Genomic DNA, 19,039 nt, shown 5'->3' on the forward strand with positions numbered 1-19,039 from the left:
CTACAGCAAGACAAAGACATGGATATAGGTCAGGGAACAAGGTGCTGTGTTGAAGTGAAAGCTTAGGCTCTCTTTTACAGACAGAACTTAGATGTTCTCTGAATTGGTCACTCAGTCTACACTTCATTTCCCCAATATAGAGAAGACTACTTTGTGAGCAGGAAGTGCAGGGAAAGTGCTGCTTCACCTGGAAGCAATTTTTGGGCCCTTGGATTCTGAGGGGTAAGGAAGTAAACAGGCAAGTGTTACACCTTCTGCAGTTGCAGGGAAGGGTGCCATGGCCTATAGGAGGGTGTTGGGAGTGAACAAGGAGTGGACCAAGGTGGTCCAGAAGGAACAGTCCCTGTGGAAGCCTGACAGGGGAGGGGGAGGGGAAATTGTGGCTGATGGTGGCTAATGATCCTCTGGATGTGGATGCTGGTGGGATGGTAGGTAAGAGCAAGGGGACCTTATTGCTGTTGTGGGAGGGAAGAGACGGCCAAAATGCAGGAGATGGGTTGGACACGGCTGAGACCACTGTGATGGTAGACGTTTTGGAGGCCCCCTTGTCAAAATTGGCCTCCTCAGAATAGATGTGACTGAGATGGAGGAACTGGAAGAATGGAATGGAGTCTTTACAAGAAGCAGGTTGAGGATGTATCATCAAGATAACTGTGGGAGATAGTTGGTTTATATTGGATATTGGTGAGGTAAAAACAATGACTGCAGATGCTGGAAACCAGATTCTGGATTAGTGGTGCTGGAAGAGCACAGCAGTTCAGGCAGTATCCAAGTAGCTTTGAAATCGACGTTTCGGGCAAAAGCCCATTCCTGATGAAGGGCTTTTGCCCGAAACGTCGATTTCAAAGCTACTTGGATGCTGCCTGAACTGCTGTGCTCTTCCAGCACCACTAATCCAGAAATTGGATATTGGTGGACAACCTATCCCCAAAAATTGAAACCGAGCTATTGAGGAAATGAAAGGAGGAGTCAGTTGGACTGGGTGAAGTTGAAATTGGGGTGGAAATTGGAACCGAAATTGATAAGCTTTTCCAATTCCAGACAAGAGAGGGAAACCGCACCAATGATATCATTAATAAACTGAGAAAGAGTTGTGGATGGGGACTGGGACGAGGAATGTTCCACATATCCCACAAAGAGACAGGCATAGCTGGGGCAATGCTTTACCTGCACTTCACAATCTAGTCTACTGCATTTAGTGCTCACAATGTGGACTCCTCCAGACTGGGAAAACAAAGTGTAGACTCAGTGACTGCTTTGCAGAACATCTACATCTGTTAGCGAAAAAGGCCATAAGCATCCAGTTTCCTCCCATTTCAACACACCCTGTTCCCTGGCCAACTGTGATCCAGCGAAATTCAATGCGAGCTGGAAGAACAGCACCTCATTTTCAGCTTGGGAACTCTACAGTCTTTTGGGCTCAATGTCGAGTTCAATAATTTTAGGGCATGAGGCACCTTCTCCCCTGGCCTTACCCTAATCCTCTCTCTCCAGGCCTTGTTATCATGTAGTCTGCTATAACACACTATCCATTGTTAGCCACTAATAGTCCCCATTAGCAACCATTCATTCATCTAGGCTGACGGCTATTCACTGCTCTGTCTGTACAACTGTTTTTCTTTCTCCTTGGGCTCTATCTCCTCCTGCCGTTTACTCCTTACCCCCTCCCCTCCCTTCCTCCACAACCCCCTTGCCAATCTTCTGCATTAAGAAGCATCTTTTTCCTAAATACCACCAGTTCTGAGGATGGATCAGTGGACACAAAACGTTAATTTTGATTTCTCTCCACAGATGCTGCTGGACCTACCTAGATTTCCCAGCAATTTCTCTTTTGTTTATAAACTGTGTATGTATCTCCCACGGGGAGGTTGTCACAAACAGAGCTTAACCAAGTTTTTTTGGGAAAAGCATGACTGATTCCTCATTAACTTCTGCCTTGTATACCATTAGCTCAAATCACTTTATTGGATTTTGACTTCATGTCATCAAGCTGTATAACTATTTTGGAGAATTACTATGTGCAATTGATTATACTGTCATAAGATCAAATTGGTTGTCTTGTCAATGTATTTATAATTGAGTTACTGATTTCCTCAAATCAGATTGTGGGCTGCCTTTAAATTTAAGCAAGCATTCAGTATCTGACATCGCCTAACATAAAGCTACGATTAGTCAACATTCATATTGGTAAAAATAAAAGCAATAAAGGAAACTGTGTATATTGTTTCATTGTACTTAAAACTATTTTTGAACTTAATTGGATTTCATACTGTGTAAATATTCTGAAACGTCTTTGTTTCTTTTACATGTTAATGACACTAGGAGTGGGAAAGAGGCTGGCATTAAGTAAAGCTGCTTATGCACTCTTTTTTAAAAAAAATAAATATTTACAGTGACAGTTGCATATGCAGTTGTGCTTCTCATTACCTTTGGACTCTTTTGTGAATCATTTCTCAAAGAATTGCTTGAAATGTTGTTTTTCATTGAGCACTTTTTTTGAGCATGGTTTAAATTTCCAAAGACTTTTAGAAAAAGAAACTAAGAGGACAGGAAGTGTAGTGTCTGCTGTTTACTATGATTCTTCTACGGTTTAACCATGAGAGCAATTTGCCTGCTGCTGTAATGCAGCAAATTCATTGATGCAATATATCACATGACTGACTCGAAGTAACACATTTTCTGCTTACTTGCATAGAAAGGGACAGGTCTCAGTTGTGACTGACAACTTGAGAAAACTTGTTCAAGCAGCAAATAACATTCCTCCTTCCTTAACACTTTTTTCTTCTGGATTTTTCTAGCTTTGTTCTAAATCATGCAATAACATTACATTAAAAACTTATGATGCAAGTTGTCTTATTTGCATCCAGGCTTCCTCCTAAAAATCTTCATAATTTTTCCAATTATTTATGTATGCTGTTATGTCTCCATTGACCAGTTTTTGGATTAGTGGTGCTGGAAGAGCACAGCAGTTCAGGCAGCATCCGAGGAGCAGCAAAATCGACATTTCAGGCAAAAGCCCTTCATCAGGAATAAAGGCAGAGAGCCTGAAGTGTGGAGAGATAGCTTCAGGGCAGAGGAAATGACCTGGGAGCTGCAGTGGGAGAGGGACTCCCTGAGATTCTTGTAGAGAGAGGAGAAAAACTTCTTCAAGGCAGGCATCCTTGCAAGAGGATTCGCAGTAGGGTTAAAATCAACGAGGTAACGCTTCACGCTCTCTGCCGTTATTCCTAATGAAGGGCTTTTGCCCAAAACGGCGATTTTGCTGCTCCTCGGATGCTGCCTGAACTGCTGTGCTCTTCCAGCACCACTAATCCAAAATCTGATTTCCAGCATCTGCAGTCCTCCATTGACCAGTGGTTATTCATCATTCATTGGTAGTGACAGGCTAACTGTAACCATAATACTCAGGTCAACATCCAGAGCAGTGGAGTATCTCCTTGTGTCAGTGATCGAAATGTTAGTTCCTCTGAGCAATGCTTAGCTTGGACTTTCATTAAACATTTTAAAATATTGTCTTTTTTATGGATGTATTAAATATTGCTTTAATTACAACTCATGTCTACATTATTTATAGACAGGCAATCTGTAAATCAACGAAAGTAGGATTTAAAAACTGCAACTTATTTTATATCTCTACATTTCAGTCACTATTTCCACAGGGGTTAGAGCTCACCTGTCTTTTTCCACTTAGTGATCATTGTTTGTGATACCCTTGATTTTTTAAAAATGTTTAAGAATTGAAATCAATAGAAATTAACATCTAAGTTCCTAAAATGGGAGGGCCGTTAGAATGGTCGTGCGAGGGGGTTCCAAGTAAGGTTATTGGTTTAATTGAATCTAGGCTTGCATTGTCCTCCTTTTAAGTTTGGGCCTGTGTTCTCTGTTTCTACAGGTGTTAATATATTTATTCAGTTAAGAATCTTGAATAGGTATAGAACATTACAGCACAGTACACGCCCTTCAGCCCTCGATGTTGCACCGACCTGTGAAACCAATCTGAAGCCCATCTAATCTACATTATTCCATTTTCGTCCATATGCCTATCCAGTGACCATTTAAATGCCCTTAAGGTTGGCGAGGTATATTGTATGTGACTGTTCTTTTCACAGTAAAATTTCCCAAGGGCTTCAACGTGAAATTGCTAAAATAGGTTTCATCAGTTTCATAGTATTCAAATGCCTCAATGACATTTCTCCCTCTATCTCTGTAAACTCCTCCAGCCTAACAACGTTCTGTAATGGTTACTGTCCTCCAATTTGGGCATCTCGAGCATCCCTGATTTTAATTGTTCCGCGACTGGGAACCGTGCCTTGAGCTTCCTAGGTTTGAATCTAAAATATCCTCTCTTTGTCTCTGTACCTCCTTTTAAGACACTTAATAAAACCTACTCTTTTGGCCAACTGACCTAACATATCCTTGTGTGTCTAATTTTGTTTTATCTTGTTCCCGTGATTCATTATGTTGAAGGTGCTGTATAAATTGAAGTTGTCACCTTTTTCAATACCACCTCTTGTACCTGGATATCTTTATTGTAGTATGATGACCAGAGCTGTACAAAGTCCATTAGGGTTTTCTTGTACAAGTGTTTTCTACAGGTTCATTTCCTGTGCCTAAACTTCACAATATCGAGTCAACTTGCCACACACAGTCCTGTTTTTTTCAGTAGCTGTCAAATTCCTCTCCTGTGTTTCATTTGAGAGTTAAAAATCACGCAACAGCAGGCTATAGTCCAACAGGTTTATTTGGAAGCACTAGCTTTTGGAGCGCTGCTCCTTCATCAGGTAGTTATGGTGCAGGACCATAAAAGGCAGAATTTATAACAAAAGGTTATGGTGTCTTGCAACTGAAATAGCGCATTGAGCAAACCAAGATTGCTGTTAAGTCTTTCATCTTTTAGAATGAGTTTGCATTTATATTTGGAGAATTATATTTGCAGATACATTCTATTTTGCTCAAAAATGCACAATCTGCATGCAGTCAATCCATGTAATATTTTACAAATTCCTACTTTGGAAATAGAACCAGTCTGACTCAAGATCAGGATACAGACAGACTGTAACCTCACATCCTTAATGCATAGTCTGAGCTGAAATGTCACATTTTTTTAATAAAACCTTCCGTTATCTCGAGAATGTGACTTAAAAGTAGTTCTGGGATTTACATATTAATGAACAGAAACCTGCAACCCATTCTAAAAGATGAAAGACTTCACAGCAATCTGTTTGTTCAATATATCATTTCAGTTGCATGACACTAATCTTTTGCTTTAAATTCTGTGTCTTATGGTCCTACTCCACAACTACCACATGAAGGGACAGTGCTCTGAAAGCTAGTGCTTCCAAATAAACCTGTTTGGACTATAATCTGGTGTTGTGTGTTTTTTAACTTTATCCACCCCAGTCCAACACTGGATCCTCCACACCTTGTTTGACTCCATTACTTATTTCCCTTCTCTGGTCTCTCAGCTGTGCATTTCTTTCCTATATTACATGCAATCTTTCACTTGAGGCCACCCGCCCAACCATGACAATCCCTTTTGTTTGAACAATCTGTCCTCAATTTGGCACAATCTGCAAATTTGGATAGCTTCTGTCTGTAGCAGCGATTCCTGAAACACCTGCTAACATTGACACTCACCAACACAGCTTCTTTCACAAATGAGCTTTCCATTCTCTGCTTGGGCCAAAATCCAATCATCCTCTGAAACGGGCATCCTGTTCCCATACCCGTTCTGCCTCCTGCACTACTCATCTGTGTGGCACCTGGCTCTGATTTAAATTCACCACCCACGGACTATCTGTTACCAATATGTTCCTTTGCTTCTTCAAAGAACTTCAGGAAATGTATTCAGTGAAGCCGCCACTTCGACAAAGGCACATTTAACTCTCTGGCTTGGTGTCAATATATTTTTTTTTGGATAGCATGAAGCACCTTGGTTCATTCTGGTATGTTGAAGCTGATGTAAAAACACAAATTATTCTTTTTGTAGGATACCTATCAATGTGTTTTGTTATCTCCTCCTTCAGTCGAAGCTCATCATTGACATGTCTGCTCTGTCTGCTTTTACTATTCTTTTCTTTTTCTGCTTTTCTTTTGATTTTAACCTTCCTTATCTTCTGTAGTGAGCTGCATTACTGAGGTCTCATGGCAGCGATGTCAGTAGAGGTAAGGTGGCACCGAGAAATGGCAACAGTTCTGCAGCAGCAGTGTGGCGAGGGGACTTGTGCTGGTGATGGTCTCAGCGTCAGGTTGGAAGAGCACAGATCCAGGCCCATTGCTAAGCACTTAAGAAAGACTGCAATGCTAAGCATTTAACTTTCTTTCTTTATTTTCTACTTAAGATGGAGCTGAACAATGGCAACTTTGTACACTTTTCACTGTACTCCTGTATCCCTGTACTTGAGTAGGTGTGACAATAAAATCTAATTCTAATTCTCATATCTCCTGTTCTGTTACCTGTAATAAATGTAACACTGATAGATCTGAGCTTCCTTGGATTTCTGTGTGCCTCTTTGTAAGATGAATATCACATTGACTACTTTTGCCATCACTTGGAGCTCTTCCTGTTTCTATTACCTATTTCATGCAGCACAGAATCAGGCCGTTTTTATCGACCAGTCTACGCCTATGTTTCTGCTTCTTTGGAGCTATCCTTTGTCCTTTAAAACTTCAGCTGATCATTCCCTTATTCCCCCATGTTTATCTAGCTTCCCCTAAAAGAGGTTAGCACTGCTGCCTCACTGCGCCAGGGACCCGAATTCAATTCCAGCCTTGGGTGACTGTCTGTGTGGAGTTTGCACATTCTCTGTGTCTGTGTGGGTTTCCTCCTACAGTATAAAGATGTGAAGGTTAGGTGAGTTGGCCATTCTAAATTTGCCCTGTAGTGTCCAGGGATATTCAGACTAGATGGATTAGCCATGATAAATATGGAATAGTGTGGTAGGGAAGGGTGTTTGTAAGGGATCATTTTCAATGGGCTGAATGACCTCTGTCTGCATTTTAGCAATTTTATTATTCTATGATTTTCACCTCATATATTCATGGCTGATGATAGCAAGTTGCACGTTCAGAAGATTTGCCTGAATTGTCTATATGATATCTTTGTTACTGTGTTCACATTGATGGCCTTCGAGCAGTTGCAGAACAGAGATGTGTTGCACCATTTGAGCAGAGGGTGCAAGTGAACTGAATGGATTTACATTGGTAGCTTAAACAAATCCTTTTGGCTTTTTCCGTTTTAAACATTTATAAATATTTGTGATCACTTGGTTTTTGATATCATGCATAGTGTTCAGGCTCATTCATAATTCTTGGACAATAAAGTGGGCCATGCCTGCTTGTAGGTAGACCTGGATAAAAATATCCAGGCTTAGCCTAACAAGTAGTAAGTAACATTGTACCACTCAAGTGCCAGGCAATGACCACATCCACCAGGGGAGAAACTACCCATCATCTTTTGATTTTTGGTGATATTAGCATTGCTGAATTCCCCCATCATTAACACCCTTGGGGCCATTGACCAGCAACATAACTGGGCATGCCATATAAATAGTGTGGCTGCGAGGATAAGCTGGAAAGCAGGAATTCTACATCAAGTAACTCGTTTCCTGACTTTCTTAAAGCCAGTCCACCATCTACAAGACATGAATCAGAAGCGTGATGGACTACTGTCCACTGGCTTGGACGTGTGCAACACTCTATAACAATACTCCAGACATCTTGCCATCTTCTGGGACAAATTAGCCTCCTTGATTGACATGCATCCCAACACATTAAACTCCATATTCCACAAGTGCTCTGTGGCAGCAGTGTGTATCATTTACTAGATTCATTGTAGTAACTTGCCATGAACTATATATACAACCTAGCAGGACAAGGGCAATCGATGCATGGGAAGACCACCACTTGCAAGCCACGCACCATCCTGACTTAGAGCTGGATTGTCATTACTTCATTTGTTACTGCATCAAATCCTGGAACAGTCCTTGGTATCAGCGATGTATACCGTCACCACAAAGACTCTAGTGGTTCAAGGTGTCTCCCTACAAGATGGGCCATAAACTGACCTCATCAGCAATACTCAGAGTCCAAGAATGTTTTTTAAACATTTCTTTTGAATTGGGCAGCAGTTCTGCCATTTTCCTTTTGAGTTGTTTCCTGTAAGTATGCTTAAACACAATACAATACAAAACAGCACAGGAACAGGTACTTCTGCTCACCAAGCCTGCGCTCATTCCTAATTCCTATTTGGACCTGCTCCTTATTATCCATTCACAGTACCTATCCCTTGTTCACCTCATGTACATGTGCCTATCAGGATACGCCTTAAGTGATGCTAACATGCCTGCTTCCACTACCTCCACTGGCAGTGGATTCCAGGCACCCACCACCCTCTGTGCGAAAGATTTTCCCTGCGCTTCTCCCCCAAAGTTTCCCCCCTCTCACCTTGAAACTCTGCCCTCTTGTAGTTGACTTTTCTACCCTGGTAAAATGCTTCTGACTATCTACCCTATCTGCACCCCTCATAATTTTGTCGGCCCCTATCATGTGTCCCCTCAGCCTCCATCTTTCCAGTGAAAACAGTCTGAGTTTATCCAAGGTCCGTTAACTAAAACCCTGCAGACCAGGCAACATCCTGTTAAACCTTCTGTGCACCCTGTCCACAGCATCCATGTTCTTGTGGTAGTGTGGCAACCAGAACTGCACACACTATTCTAAATGTGGCCTCAGTAAAGCTTTGTACAGCTATAATATAACTTGCCAACTTTCATATTCAGTGCCTTGGCCAATGAAGGGAAGTGTGTTGTATGCCTCCCTTTTTCAGCTTACCACTTCCAGGGACCTGTGGACCTGTACATCCAGATCCCTCTACATGAGAATGTTAATAAGGTTTCTGCCATTTATTGTACAATTCACACCTAAATTTGATCTTCCAAAATGCAGTTAGATATTTAACCTAAAATACAGTTAAACTACAAAACATTCGGATGTTTAAGAAAATCCCCTATCCTTCTAACATCAGTTTTAGCTGTCTTAGTTACTTTATTGTCCTTGATTTTGTCTTCACCTCGACCTGTCTTGAAGTGTGTTCTGGCTACATCAGGAGTACACTTTTTGTATTTGCAAGAAACAATATCGAGGAACAAGAGACGTTATTTAGAATGGGGGATGTAATGTTGCAGTGTTTGGAAACTGTGTCTTCAGATAGGGTGAGATTGAAGATAGAATATTCTATCTTTAAAATGTTCTGGAATAAACTAAACTGAGATGGTATCACCTTGTTAATAGAGGATATAATTGTAGCTTTAGCAATTTAGTTTCTCCTTCATGATTATTCTTAGAGGGAGTCTGACACAGTTGAGAAATTGAGGAGAAAGTGAGGGCTGCAGATGCTGGAGATCAGAGCTGAAAATGTGTTGCTGGAAAAGCGCAGCATGTCAGGCAGCATCCAAGCAACAGGAGAATCGACGTTTCGGGCAGGCTTATGCCCGAAACATCGATTCTCCTGTTCCTTGGACACAGTTGAGAAATTACCAGGGATCTGTTGTGTTTTGAGATTGTATCATTGATCATTGAATGGAAGTGTGGAGATTTCAGGAAGAATTAGGTTAATGGTGTAAAAAGGTCAGAGATGCAGTGAGATGTGAAGTGCTGCATTTTAGTTTTCTAAAGAATAAAAAAGCTAGCGTGACATAAATTGTAATGGTTTAACAGTGGGATAACAGACAAATGGAGTAACTGGTTATTTTCATGGAGCATTGACTATTAAAATAAGAAAGCAATGTTGAATTTGTGCAACACAGTTTGAGACTTGCATTGCTGCAAGTCATTTTGGGCACCCAACCAAGAAGTGATACTAGAACCAAAGAAAAGCTATTGCGCAGGGTATACCATAATGACATTGTAATTGAGAGTTTATTGTAACATCAAAAACCTTGATAAACTGGGGCTGTTTTGTTTAGACAAAGCCAGTTAAGAATAGACTGCAACATGTAGGAACAGTGTATCACAGTGCTGTAGCACTGCAAAGCATCAGAATGGCAGTTGCCTGTCTCAAAGATGGCACTGTCTGTATGTTCACTGGACAGTGTGGAGACACACTCATGAAACTGAGTATTTTACTGACAGGTATCGGGGATTTGTGACTTTGATTGTTGATCTGAAGGGAACATTTTAACTTGCTTTAGGCTTCCTTTTGAATGCGATGCAGTATTTTCTAAACAATAAGAGATGTATATGTATGGCTGATAGGAAAGTAATGCTAGAGAAGGATGATTTCTGTCAGTAGTGGGTTAGGTATGATGGTTTCATTACCATGGAGTTGCCATATCCTTGTTCAGCTATACAGGGCCACTTCACTCCAAGAAGCTCGTTGATTGCCTTGACTCATTTTCCAGAAAATGGCTACACTGAAGGGCCAGATACTTTCAATTGATGCACTCCATCCTGTTCCAGAGTTCCCCTACCAACCAATCAAATGGATTCATATCAAACAGGTCATGGAGTCATCAGGCAGATATAGGTGTGGATCTGTGCTGCGTGCCTAACTGATGTTATTATGCTTTCATACCACAGAGTGGACTGATCTGAGGATGCCCAAGCTCTGGCAGCCATCTTTGGTTTTGGGAACCCATGCTCCATGAAGAATATCTAATGGCATGTGGTGCATTCAAACTTTGTGCGGTTAAAGAACTTAATGAAAAATTGTATCTAGTGGATAGTGAATTAGTCATTTGGAGGCATAAACGCACATTACCAGTGGATGTACAAAGTGGGGTAAAACATCTTTGTACCCAAACATATAGGGAGATAGTCGGGTGGTGATAATGTGGTGGCATTGGAAAAAGTTGAATCAGAATGCTTGATCATAAGTGTCTGTAGAGACCAACTGTAGTAACATTTAAAAAAGAGATGAAGGAATATTTTTCAAAAGGATTTTAAAGGGATAAGAATGGGAATAAATTCCGTTCCAAGTGAAAAATTAGCATCATGAAAAACTGAAGAGCTGAAGACCATCTCTTTGGTTTTTTTTGTTATCCTATTAATAATTCAGTTGGTTTGTCTACTGCCTGAAAACTTATTTACATTAGGCTGAATTACAATGAACATGTTAAAGTCAATGAGCACATTTGAAATGCAATCAGGTGGAAGGTGTTTGCATTGATCTTGGATAAGGTAACCTGAAGAATTTGAATAGATGTCAGTTTGCACTGCACAAACGTAAGTAATTTGCATATAAGAAAATAGCTGATGAGTTTCAAATCAATGTGCAACCGTGAGAGAGGATGTGTTAAATAAAATACTTCTCCGTGTGGATATTGTAAATAAAGATTAACACACAGGCATAAGCACGCAATATGCAGAATTTAGTGGCAGTGATCTGAGTTCTGTCCACAGGAGGGAGCCCTGCATCTCTGTTCCAAGATTCCTCAGGGAATTGAGGGAAAAGTGAAGCAGCCAGAAGAGTGGAATTAAAGTCCAATACTTTCAACCAGGATCGTAACAAATGGTGGAGGTAGATCAAAGGGGCATTTGTCTGCTCCTGACCCTGTGTTCCCATATAGCGTGTTATTGATGTCATGGCAAACCATGGAGGGAATCCTGTGTCCCACCCTAACCCCAATCATAAGGTCATACAGCACAGAAACAGTTTGTTCGGTCCAACTTGTCCATGCCACCCAGGTTTCCTGAACTGAACTGGACCGATTTGCCTGCAATTGGCCTGTCTCCCTCTCAATCTTTTCCCATCCATATACCTGTCCAAATGTTTTGAATGTTGTCATTGTACCTGCCTCTACCTACGGCAGCTCATTCCATACATGCTCCACAGTGTGAAAAGGTTGCCCCTTTGGTTCCTTTTAAATCTTACCCCTTTGACCTTAAACCTATGCCCTCTAGTTTTGGACTTGCCTACCCTTGGAAAAAGACCTGGGCTATTCATCTTATCTAAGCCCCTCATGATTTTATAAATCTCTATAAGGTCACCCGCCAGCCTCCTAAGCTCCAAGGAGAGAGACTCCCAGCCTATTCAGTCTTTCCTTTTAACTCGAACACTCCAGACCCAGCCACATCCTTGTTCACTTTTTTTTCCCCGTGTCCTTTCTAGTTTAACATCTTTCCTATAGCAGGCTGACCGGAATTGTACGTAGTATTCAAAAGGTGGCCTCGCCAATGTCTTGTCCAGTTTGTCTAGTTTTCTCATGTCACCCATGGACAGCAGCTTCATTCACATAACCACTAGATTGGACTGGTTGTCCATGTGCTTATGACCATTTTTGGAGAGTTGGTCTTCGAAATAAGGATTTTCTTTCTAACACACATGTTAAATGTGGGGATTTGAGACTCTCCGTGGAATAGATTATGTTCCATTAAGGACCTGTCTCCATGCTGTAAACCTCTGGCTCACAAAATATAGTTTGATTCTGTTTGCAGATGGATTCTGACATAATTTAATCCAAGCTACAAACTGTTCCTAGTGGCAAATAGAGACCTAAAGTGTGACCCACCAGAGGAGTGTGGATTGAGTCGTGAAAAAAATACCTTTACTTTCAATCATTTTTTCCCTTCCCGTGCTTTAATTTGGATGTTGACTGAGGTTGCTGCCTTCTGATGACAGACTGGTGACCACATTCAATTGAAAGGAATACCCACCTAAATAAAAGCATAAAGGGTGAGGCAGTCAAATCAAGGCACTTTTTATGTTACCATTAGAACCTGGTGTTACCACCAGCCAATGAATTGTAATGACCTAATGTGTAAAATGAGGTTAAATAATGCGTAACCTTGCTTCCACTTGTAGATTCTCACAGAAAGCTAATATTGCTTTGATGCATGTTGGTGATGGCCCTTCTGTCTATATGAAAGGTGCCCATTGAGAAATGAAAAAAGAAACTTACTCTACAGCCAGTGTTCTTCTGTACTGTGCAATGTACAGGGATCTGTATTCTGAAGCCAGTAATATAGTACTTGGCCTGAGAGAGTTTTATGTGGAATGTTGTCCCTTAATATTTACTTAGGGAGGTTATGGGTGAGGCCTAAAAGGGCCGAAGAGCATAACAGAACCAGAGGTTTTATGCTCTGTTCCCAATTCACAGCTGGTCAGCAGGAAAAGAGGCCCAGTCATGCAAGAGGCCAAATGGGAAGCCTTGGGAGGACCTCAGCAATTGGGTGCTGGGAGAGAGTTGCAAATGAGAGGCAAAAATGACCCGTGAACTTGGAAGAAGGTCACCACCTAGAGCTTTAGGGGTCAAATGACTCCATCTAGAAAGAAGTGCTTGCAGCTGCTTAGTAAAGGCTTAAAAAAGCTTTGTGATAGTTGACAGCAAATACCTCCCTTTCAGTACTCATTTCTCTTACCTCTGTTCTGTGGGAGCCCAATTTAATGGTTAATTATTAAGTACATCAAATTTCCACCAAAGAGCACTCAGACATCCCAGTACCTGTCAAAGAAAGGACGAATAGAATCCATTATTAAGGCGGTAGTAACTGCTCATTCAGAAAGTCAAAACACAATCCAGAACAATCAGTGTGGTTTTGTGAAGGACAAATCATGTTTGACTAATTTGGTAGAGTTCTTCGAGGTGTAACAAGTAAAGTGGCTAATGGGGTCCTGTCACTAATGGGGTGATGATTTATTAGCTTGGATAGAGAATTAGCTAACCAACAAAGCAGAAAGTCAGGAAAAATGGGTGTTTTTCTGGTTGTCCAGATGGAACCAGTGGGGTGTGACAGGGTTCAGTCCTGAGGGTCCCAACTGTTTATGATCTATAATAATGATTTGGTTGTAGGGATAGAAGATGCTATAGACAAATTTACAGGTGACACTAAAACAGAAGGGACAGTAAGTTGGAATAAAAAAACGAAATTATAAATGGATAGGTTAGGTGTATGGGCCAAAATTTGTCAGGTGGAGTTTATAATGTGAATAAGTGTGAGGTTATCCAGTTTGATCAGAAAAATAGAAAGACAACTTATTATCTAAATGAGAGAAGTTTCAGAGAGCTTTTGGGCAGATGGAACTAGGTGTCCTTGTGCATGAATCACAGAAACCTAGTATGCAAGGACAGCAGATAATAAAGAAGACAAATGGAATTTTGACATTTATTGCTAAAGGAATAGAGAATAAATGTTACTGCAACTGTATTAGGAATATTAGACACCGTTTTGGTTCCCTTAGGTTAGGGAGATATGTAGTTGCATTAGAAGCAGAACAAAGGAGGTTCACTTGATTGATTCCCTTGAGACTGAGCAATTTAGGCACCTATCCGAGAATTCAGATGAATGAGAGAACAATTCATTGAAATAGATAAAATGCTAAAGGGGATTGACAATGTAGACACGGTGTGTGTTTCCTCTTGTGCAAAGAGCTAGAATGAGAGGTCATGGTTTTAGGATAAGAAGTATCAGATTTAAAATGTAGATGAGAAGGAGGTTTTGAGAGGCTGCTGCAGTGGAGGATGCAGTGTGGATCCAGCCATTCCTGGTGGCCATTGTGGCTGTATCCTGAAGGGTCCTATGATGTGGGCTGCTTCAACAACAAGGTGGGTCCAGGTCGGGATCCCAATGGTCTGGATTCCTTGCGATGGCTTCAGCATTTACGGAGACGTGGTGGGCCAGGTACGGTGGCTTCACTATCAGGCTTCCTCGGTCTGTGGAGCACTGGAGCCGTGAATTGAACTAAGATGGGCTTTGTCTTAATTTTTTTCTTATTTTTTTAATATATATAATTTCTATTGCTAAAATGACACCAGAGTGTGGCAACAAACACTTTTTCACTGTAGTTTGTTTTGTAAAAATGCAAGTGACAATAAATTTCTCTCCAACCTGACCCGTGCCGCCTTGCGCATATAAGAATTAGGTGACCATAGCAGTTATATAAGATGCAGGCTGAGCAGTGTTGAGCAAGTTTTCTGGGATAGATGGTGGGGAGTCCAATGGGGGAGTAGTCTAAACCTGGCTGCCCAAAATTAAGCTGTTTTGAGTGGGGTGCGTGCACATGATACACACTCCCTGCACAAACCATTAAGTTTGAGTTAAGGCTAAATGATGACAAATCACCCCAAATTATTTTTCGTCATGTCCCAGCTGAGTTATAACAAGTAGTTATCAACTCACTGGGAAAAAAGGAATTAAAATAGTTTGTGGATAGGAAAAGGGTGGTAAGCATCTTTAAGCTTTAAACTTCCCTTCCATTAGTTTCTGCTGGGAGGAGGGAATTAAAATTCTGCTTTCATCTCTCTCATAGCAGTGATTTATTACTAGCAGAATGGACAGCAGTAAGAAAAAAATTAAACTTTACAGGGCCCATTATTAGCAGGCAAACCAAATGGAGAAATAGTTTATAAAAGTGGAAAATCCCTCATACTGCGCATCATTTAAAAAAAACTAATGAGGAACTACTTGATGTCAGATAAAATCAGGTGTGTGGGTTCACTGTAATTATCCTAGAATATACTTTCTAAATGTGCAGATACTTCTTTAAAGCAAATAAGAGGTAGACTATTTACATGGAACCAATGTTCCTAAATATTTCGGGGACTGTGCAGTATGTAATTAATCATTTGTGATAATAGCAAAGAAGGTAAAATTGGGATGTTTATTCTTAATGCCAAACGGTTGTGGAAATTAATTTCCAGTATTTTAAAAAATATTTCTTTGCAGATTTAACAAAGCCCAGTTGTGACTTAAAGTGTATCTTTAATTATGTTCACATACTGTGTGTGTTTCAGTCCCCAGGATATATACGAGAAGTCAGCGAGGATATTGTCCAGCAATGTAAAGAGAAACTTGAAATGAGTGCGTGCAAAGAGCTCTTCTGTAACTGTGTAAAGTAAGTGCAAAAACACAATGTCGGACTTCTCTATTATTCATTAGGGAGTGATTCGCGTTCTCCATTTAACACAAATATCCAGTTACGCCAGTTACTTTCTCATAATTTGAAACATGATAATTATATTTCTTTTGCTATTTAGTTTTCACTTAATTATTACCATAAGTATGTCCTCTGGAATGTTACATTTGAGCTTCATTGGTTGCTCACTTTGAATAATGAATCCCCCAGTACAAATCTGATAAAGATGCTAAGTTCAAGTAGCTAGATTGTGAGGTACATTCACCATTCATAATGTCTCTTATCTTCATTATCTGCATTTCAACAACCAAAGCATATTTCTTCAATGAAAAAAATCTGTCACCAGCTCAGTATGTAAAAGTGTCTCCCAATCTACATAGCGATAGCATTGATAGTGCCTCAACTCATTGTGCCTAACTCAATCATTGTACTTAAATCTATTTATGTAGTACCTGTACCATAAGGTGAGCTCAGAATGTATTACCGAGGAAAGACAGAAGCTGAGGAATTGAACGGTTAAGAAAGGATCAGGAGTTAGAGGGAAATTCATAATCCTCCTGATCCCCTGACAAATGTTGAAAATGAGACGGGAGGAATTCCACCACAAGGCCATTGGGTCAAGGGTCAAATGTGATCCTACCTCCAAGTGTCTTGGTGGAGGTGGTTCATCAAAAGTGGCACCTAATCACTGCTTGGAATTTGAGCAATTAAATGCCCAACTGTGAGCAGATTTCAGATTGTGTTGGGATCTCCTCACACTGGTTGGTCCCCACCGACAGTAGAGACCAACAAGTGCCTGAAGGCAGCTTGTCATGGCAGGAGGTGGGAGCTCATGAGGCTTTTTCAATATTCACCAGAGGTGTGGGGATCAGGGCCTCAAGGGTATCCTTGACATGGGTAAGCCAACAGCAGTGATTAAAATTTAATTTGTATTTCCTATCCTGGTGTGAAATAAAATTAGGCGGCACAGCGGTCGAGATCAGGAAATGATCCCACCAGGCAATTAGTTTTAATGTGCTTAATATTCCATCTGAAGTTTCAAGAGAGCTTTTAAGAGGAGAAGCGACTAGACAGAATAAGAAAGGGCTCAGTACATGCAAATTCTGACATCAATAGCAAAGTTTAGAAAGTGTGCCTATACAAATGGCAGTTGTTAACAGTTGATGTCATGGAGAGTGTTTAAGGTTTGCAATGGATTGCAGGATGAAATAGCATACCAACATCTAGCTTTATTACAAGATAAATCATTAGTTATTGTCATTTATTGCTAACTTTTTTTTTAATCCAAAGACAATTATTTCAGTTTATTGTTCAACAGCCTTGGTTTTTCTTTGTATTTTCAATCGAACAAATTGAACAAGAAATTTTACAATCCAATTTCCTTTAAGAATGTTTATTTTGGCGCACTTAAATATTAGGCTTCACGGTGCACCAAATATATGCTTGTATCAGGCAAGTAGTCTGTTGTAATAGTACGCAATTTTGAAAAGTTTGCTTTAATTTTTACATTGTTTTATTGCATTGAAAATGTTTGCTATTGGTTTTTAGGTTTCTTGAACACTTTTGGGCCTTTTTTTGGTGGAAAAGATTTTAATTGTCATTCATTAGCACTTGGATGACACTTTATTTTGGATGTAGTTTTAAAATGCCTGCAAGTGTTTAACTAAAATAGATCTATCCAATGCACTATGATAGAAGGACACATTCCATTTATTGTGCAATGTTTTGTGATTCACTACATCCTCTTTAGCTGGTTAAATACACTGTTAGGGGATGTTAATCAACTTATATTCAAATTGGTAGACTAAAATCCCTATTTATCTTTGCAAATATGTTGTACGGGACAGTAATGTAGAATACAACTTCAGAATATACTAATATACTTCCAAATCTTTTTTTTTCATTATTTCATGTTATAATAATTTATCTTACATTTTATTTTTCTCCACAAGTGTCTATAATTCTATGAAGAGTCTAACCAATACAAAAGTAAAAAAACTCAACACAGTCTTTGCGATGGTCTAATTGCTCTGATTATAAATATTTTGTATGTCTTTCACGCTTACCGTTTTCAGAGAATAGTGTCTGGGGTGTAGTTCTTCCCTCCTCAAATGCATCATGTGTAAATGTAAATAGTTACATCCTGCAGGATCTTCAATTGGCGTGTCATCGTAAATCCAAACCAATCTTTCCTTTAAATCCACTCTCAATGGGCAGAGTTTTCCCCACTCTGTTATGGTATGGGCAATGGCAAGAAAGTTGGGAAAATATTGTGATGTAAAAGAATCAAAATCTCAATACAAGAAATTTTATTTCTGATTTTTCCCTTGAACTTTAAATGGTGACGCCAGAATCTCACTATTCTGGCACCAACCTTATTTGCATGCACTTCCATCTTGGGAATGCCCCAACTCATCTTTTTGCTATGCCATTTCCAGTTTTGATTGGAGATTAGATTTGATTCCCTACAATGTGGAAACAGGCCATTCGGCCCAATCAGTCCTCACTGGCCCTCCGAAGAGCAACCCACCCAGACCCATTCCCCTCTGACTAATGCACCTAACACTATGGGCAATTTAGCATGGCCAATTCACCTGACCTGCACATCTTTGGAATGTGGGAGAAAACCGGAGCTCTCGGAGGAAACCCACGTAGACACAGGGAGAATGTGCAAACTCCACACAGTCACCCGAGGCTGGAATCGAACTTGGGACCCTGGTGTTGTGAGGCAGCAGTGCTAACCACTGAGCCACTGTGCTGCCTGTTCTCTCCTTCCCAGAGAAACTGGATGACACAAATTCCCAAACTGTAAGTCAGAGCCAGTACTTGGAGATTATGACTCGACAAAATTGTGGCCCAATCCTCATCCAACAGTGCTTTCACCACAATGTCCTGACAAGCTTCAGGGACGCTGTTGTCTTTGACCCTTCACCCACAGAAGTCAAGATTGACAAACCACCAACTTCACCATGTCATTATGCCTGCTCTTGGGCCACCTCTCACACCACTTTAGCTCTTCAAGACTTGACTTTGGATCTCATGAGCACCTACAGGTTGAATGTTTCTGCCAGATCGCTTTACTTGTGAGGTCACGTACATCTCCTGGATCTGCACATGGTGAATCATACACCTCTTAGCTTGCATTCACTCACTTGGAGGCTACCAGCCTCTGTACTTGATGTTGCTTTG

The 19,039-nt window shown here is 40.5% G+C and overlaps 1 protein-coding gene across 3 annotated transcripts in view; it reads left to right on the top strand.

Annotated features, from left to right (window-relative positions):
- The window catches only part of LOC140463463 (G protein-coupled receptor kinase 5-like), a 233,790-nt gene that overhangs the window by 160,174 nt on the left and 54,577 nt on the right, over positions 1-19,039 (top strand). For all 3 annotated transcript variants that reach the window (XM_072557445.1, XM_072557443.1, XM_072557444.1), the window contains exon 5: positions 15,729-15,829. In XM_072557445.1, the coding sequence (XP_072413546.1) occupies positions 15,729-15,829 (101 nt within the window). The remainder of the gene's footprint in view (positions 1-15,728; positions 15,830-19,039) is intronic.

The sequence above is a fragment of the Chiloscyllium punctatum genome, chromosome 38 (genome assembly GCF_047496795.1).
Source record: "Chiloscyllium punctatum isolate Juve2018m chromosome 38, sChiPun1.3, whole genome shotgun sequence".
Taxonomy (NCBI): domain Eukaryota; kingdom Metazoa; phylum Chordata; class Chondrichthyes; order Orectolobiformes; family Hemiscylliidae; genus Chiloscyllium; species Chiloscyllium punctatum.